At 43.2% G+C, this 5,871-nt stretch overlaps 2 protein-coding genes across 2 annotated transcripts in view; one reads left to right on the top strand and one right to left on the bottom strand.

The window, feature by feature from the left end:
* Window positions 1-4,156, bottom strand: part of mtf2 (metal response element binding transcription factor 2) — a 17,101-nt gene extending 12,945 nt beyond the window's left edge. The window contains exon 1 of the mRNA XM_008278946.1: window positions 3,961-4,156. Within this exon, the coding sequence (XP_008277168.1) occupies window positions 3,961-3,965 (5 nt within the window). The 5' untranslated portion in view covers window positions 3,966-4,156. The remainder of the gene's footprint in view (window positions 1-3,960) is intronic.
* Window positions 1,822-5,871, top strand: part of dipk1aa (divergent protein kinase domain 1Aa) — a 16,868-nt gene continuing 12,818 nt past the window's right edge. Inside the window, exon 1 of the mRNA XM_008278830.1 lies at window positions 1,822-1,935. Coding sequence (XP_008277052.1) covers window positions 1,882-1,935 — 54 coding nt within the window. The 5' untranslated portion in view covers window positions 1,822-1,881. The remainder of the gene's footprint in view (window positions 1,936-5,871) is intronic.

Consider the following 5,871-nt stretch of genomic DNA (forward strand, 5'->3'; position numbering starts at 1 on the left):
CTGATTTATTTTGTAATTTGGCACTCTCACTACTCCATATATCTCTTGTGGTGAGTTTTCCCTCACGGTGTGGATAAAAGATGCACTAATTAGGTTATCAGACTTATTAATTAAAAAGCCCCTTGTGGGGTAAATCTATTTTTATTGTGTTTTGTGGTTGTTTTGACCTTGGTGGTGTGCAAATTGGAGGTATAAACTAAAAGCTGTTAACATACAAAGACTTCTGCTATTCTTCATCCCCCTTCACAACTAGATGGCCTCCTTGCTTTAGAGGTCAGTAAGAATTTGACAGAAGCCAACAAATCAATCTGGTTTCAGCTTAGTATAAACCGGTCTCCTCATGCTTCCAGGTGAACCATTCAGTCTGGACAGCTGCCTCTCAGTCCACCAGGTGTATTTACTGTTTTACTCTGAAAGGCCTCAGTCCAGAGTAAAGCATGCCACATGTTCTGCCTTTAACTGCAAGCGTGAACACAACAGTCTTCATGTACGCCCAGCATCTGAGAAACCAAATAACCAGCAGATTGCTTTTTATTTTAGATGGCAAAGTCACCACAATAATAGGAAATTTTTTATTTTTTTTTGTTAGCATGTTATGCGGATAATGTGGCTAATGGCAACCTTATCTGATAACCCACAGTTTAGAGCCGTGTGGAAATAGAAAAGCTGAGGGACTTTCAGAGGTGGTGGGAGCTTTAGTAGCCATTTGAAACCAATAAATAAAGACTGGATGGATGCTGTGTGTTCATGTCACCTGTTGGCTACAGTGCAACATAAACTCTGTTGGTATTTACGTCTGTCTGCTTCTCTGCTGCTGTCTGTGCTCACATATACTGCGATTCAACCCTTTTGGACCCCAAATAAAAAATGACAGGAAAAGGATCCACATGAGAGAGCTGGATGTCATTGCCACTGTCACTGGACAACTAGTGCAGCACTGCCAGGGACAAACAACACGACAGGCAGTGAGCAGGTCATCAGAATACAGGATCAGTATGGATACCTCTACTACCTCAGGGGTGTTACCAATACACCATGTTTCCAGTATTTGGCCTTGAACATTGAAAGACACATTCCAGAGATGATAGAATAGAATAGAATAGAATAGAATAGAATGCTTTTATTGTCATCATACATAAGGTACAACGAAATTAAAAGAAGTCAAATCAATTCACTGAAAAGAGTGTGAGATCCGTAAAGTTCAGACATTCCCCAGATGAAACGGGTTTTATTTAAATGGCCAAAGGTTCAACAAAGTCAGAATGTGTCCACTGGTTGGCGCTACAACGCTGTTGCAGTCCCTTTTATTGTCAAGGTCACAACCGGAAGTTGTGTTCGGAGTTGCGGGTTACCATGACAATAGCGCCTTTACGGTGAAAGCGGAAGTTGATCGCACTCGTGCTCGCCAGCTTGACCCGGCCGTATGTAAAAGAGTATAGCGGCCACACAATCCTCATAATGAGTGGACGGTACCAGCGCAGCGGGTCGGACGTCGCTCGATGCGCCGGGACGCGCATTTATGTGGCTTTTGATTGACGGCATGAAAACTTAAAAACGCTTTGCTGGCAGGCGGACAAGTTGCGCCTGCGCCCTGAACCTGCGTTTTTTTTTTTTTTTTTTCCAGCTTGAGGTATGTTGCTTTGCTTGAAAACCAGCAGCTGCTGCACAGAGCAGAGGCAAAGTGCAATATCTGAGCCACTCACACGGACGACACGCCGCGACAGTCCGGGGCCGTGGGGGATCACAGTGGGCTGGACTCGCTCGCCTTTTCAGCCGTTTTCTGCGGTGCCAGCAGCCTGATGTGGAAGACGCTCTCTCCCGTGTGTTTCGGATGATCTCCCCCACAGCCTGCTCCACGTATTGAGATGATCTATTTTTGTGATGGCGAAGGGTCTGTTTCCACGGGCCTGGGTGAAAAAGTCATTCTACTTCCAGGTAATAATGCTGCTCCATGGTTTTCTGTGTGTGTGTGGATCTGATTGTGTTTGAAATGAAGCCGTCCTGTGCGTATGAAGGCACCGTGGAGGTGTCACATCAGGCTGACAGCTGGCAATAAACACGGATCAGTGGGTATCGTGGGCAGAGGACCTGATGAATGTGGAAACAATAGGCTGACAGGCTCTCAGGTGACCCAGAATGGACAGTACAGGCCGACCACTGAGGGTATTTATGATCAAAATGGTAATCCATGAAAGGACTTAAAACCCTGGAATCTGTTTCATCTCATTTAAATTCCTCCTCCTCACATTTGATCACAAAAAAAAAAAAAGATGCCAAGCCATCCCTTCCCCTCACTGTGGTTTTATTATCCTGATCGGTGCCAGGGCAACGCTAATCCTTTTGCATGGATAATAAGGGTTGAAACCTTCTGATTTGGGTACCAGTTGCCTGCTGCCAGCAGTTCCTCCCAGTACAGTAAGGAGCTTATGCAGGAGGAAGCAAATACAGGGTCGAGAGCATATTGCTGCATTACAACGTTGAGTAAAGTCAGTTTATCTGAGCTTTGGAGTTGAGCTGCAGTCTGATGGCTGAAGTCCTCTGCAGGCTGGAACATGTAGCGCTCAGACGGTGAAGCATGTTGGCTGAGCTGATTTGGTCTGGCTTCACCCAGGACATCCAAAACCACAGCAGCCAGTGTGTCCTGTGGTTCTCAAGATTCTTCATTGGTCACAGTTATGCATGGTATAGTAACATGTGATGACACCTACCACATCTCCTCCCATCCCTACCACACGCTCACCATGCAGAAGTGGTTTTATTTCGTCCTGAGGTGATTGCCATAGTCGTGCATTGTGTGTGGTTTTGTCCTGCACTGTGTCATTTGTTGTGGTTCCTTCTGTTCCTGTCTCAGCACAGAGTTTGCATATTAATGGAGCGTTGAGGCAAAAATACATTTGGCATGATCATTTAGCAGATTTGTGCTTTTTGCAAGCTGCAGGGCTCACACGCTCACATCAGCTAGTATACCCTTGTGTTCTGGCTCGGCCAAATCTAAAAAGAAGTCTTGTTAGGGGACCAGAATGTGTTGGCAGAGGTGGAGCATCCAGATCTGTTACAGGGTCCGACGGGCTGTTCCAAGTAGCAAGTTTTACAGGGTTATCTGGATCACTTTGCAAAAGCACATTTTTTTTCCATCAGGGGTTCCGGGTATCAGTTTTCTCTAAGTTTGCAGCAGATTCCACATTCAGCACACAGCGGGACTAAACCAAACAGCCGGAAATGTTTGGAACGGGACTCGAGTATCAGACGCTCGTTGTGATGAACTCGAGTTCAAGAGGCTACATGAAAACTGGTTTGGATGGAATGAATGTGTGAAGACGTGGTTTCCCTCGGGGAGGTCATCGTCTGTACGAGCATGTTGGATCCGTGACATCTCAGCTGACACAGACCGAAGAGGACAGCTCAGCTCTGTCAGTGGATCGTGGCCAAACTACAGGCCACCATCAACACTCGCTAAGCTACGAGACACACAGTGAGAAGAGCTGTGGTGCTGAAGCTCTTTTGTCTGTCCGAAGCTGATACAGGCTCAAACCAATCAACAGTCATCGCTGCACTGTGTTAGATTTCTGTCGAACTTGTTCTGATGTTGTGCAAACTTCCATCCATCATCTCTACACCTTAACCCTCACTAGGGTCATGGGGGCTGGAGTCTATCCCAGCTGACTCAGGGTGAAGGCAGGTTCACCTGGACAGGTAACNAATTCCTGAGCCACCGCTCGTCAGTGTGGGCTTCCCTTTGTTCACATAACGAGTGAACCTTCACCAGCCCCCCCAGAGCAGGATAAAGGGCCAGTCAGGGATCACGTTCAGCGGTGAAATAACGTCTTGGATGTGAACTAGCTAGCGGCCAGGCGTCGTTGGTAGCGCCAATAATCCGCACGCAGCGCCGTAACCCCGGCCGGGTCGCTGACCGTCGGACCCACACCCCCCGACGGGAGGAAAACATGATGACAACAATACCTCATTCGGTCACCTCCGCTTCCACAACCGACTCGTACAACGAAAAAAATACGCGGATCAGAGTAAAGCCCGGCGTCCCGCTACGTCCGCTGGCCGATTTATTCCCAAACTGCGTCCGGAAAACTTGCGGGTGTTGCGCCGTGCTCAGAAAATAACAAATGGCTCATTTTCCCCCAGCACGTTCGCCATTTTGGTTTCCCGCTGATGGTCGGGGAGTGCATTATGGGAAGCGCCTCCACGGCCGCCGCTGCTGCTGCTGCCGCTGCGACGCTCAGTCTTTTTCAAACATTTGAAAATGTAGGCAGGGCATTTACTAAGCAGAAAATAACCGCCCCTTAAAGCAGCATAAGGGGTTTTGTTGGTTTTTTTAAAAAAGAAAATTGGATCATTTTTGTTGTTGTTGTTGCTGCTCGCACTTATCTCAATGGAGTAGTGAGAGCGCCAAATGACAAAAATAAATCAATAAAAGAATAATAAAATAAAAGTGGAAATAAAAAGAACAATAAATGAAATAAAAAATAAATAATGTGGCAGTATAAAGCAATATTAATCAAAAATAAATGCATAAAATAAAAGGATAATAAAAGTATGAATATAAAGAAAATAAATGAAATAATAAAAAAAATTATTTAATTTTTATTTAGTACTTTTTTTGGTTTTTATTTATTTATTTTATTTACATTTTTATTTTTAATTTATTTTGTTAACTTATTTTTATAATGTCGCTTTAAAAGCAAAGGAAATCTGTGCACAGCAGCATTCCTACTGCACACATTTTTCTGCTCATATTTTCTTTGCTTTTAAAGCGACATTATAAAAATAAATAAAAATAAAAATGAAACAAAAAATAAAAAACAAATTAAAACAAATGATAAATAAAAAATTACATTAAGAAATAACAAAAATAAAACACATTATTTTTTAATTATTTTATTTATTTGTTTTTATAATTCTACTTTTATTAGCCTTTTCTTTTCTGGATTCATTTTTGATTAATGTTGTTTTATATTGCCACATTATTATTTTTTTCTTCTTCTTCTTTTTATTTCCACTTTTATTTCATTATTCTCTTTCTGATTTATTTTGTAATTTGGCACTCTCACTACTCCATATATCTCTTGTGGTGAGTTTTCCCTCGCGGTGTGGATAAAAGATGCACTAATTAGGTTATCAGACTTATTAATTAAAAAGCCCTTTGTGGGGTAAATCTATTTTTATTGTGTTTTGTGGTTGTTTTGACCTTGGTGGTGTGCAAATTGGAGGTATAAACTAAAAGCTGTTAACATACAAAGACTTCTGCTATTCTTCATCCCCCTTCACAACTAGATGGCCTCCTTGCTTTAGAGGTCAGTAAGAATTTGACAGAAGCCAACAAATCAATCTGGTTTCAGCTTAGTATAAACCGGTCTCCTCATGCTTCCAGGTGAACCATTCAGTCTGGACAGCTGCCTCTCAGTCCACCAGGTGTATTTACTGTTTTACTCTGAAAGGCCTCAGTCCAGAGTAAAGCATGCCACATGTTCTGCCTTTAACTGCAAGCGTGAACACAACAGTCTTCATGTACGCCCAGCATCTGAGAAACCAAATAACCAGCAGATTGCTTTTTATTTTAGATGGCAAAGTCACCACAATAATAGGAAATTTTTTATTTTTTTTTGTTAGCATGTTATGCGGATAATGTGGCTAATGGCAACCTTATCTGATAACCCACAGTTTAGAGCCGTGTGGAAATAGAAAAGCTGAGGGACTTTCAGAGGTGGTGGGAGCTTTAGTAGCCATTTGAAACCAATAAATAAAGACTGGATGGATGCTGTGTGTTCATGTCACCTGTTGGCTACAGTGCAACATAAACTCTGTTGGTATTTACATCTGTCTGCTTCTCTGCTGCTGTCTGTGCTCACATATACTGCG

This window comes from Stegastes partitus, unplaced genomic scaffold, assembly GCF_000690725.1.
Source record: "Stegastes partitus isolate 25-593 unplaced genomic scaffold, Stegastes_partitus-1.0.2 Scaffold0, whole genome shotgun sequence".
Classification (NCBI taxonomy): domain Eukaryota; kingdom Metazoa; phylum Chordata; class Actinopteri; family Pomacentridae; genus Stegastes; species Stegastes partitus.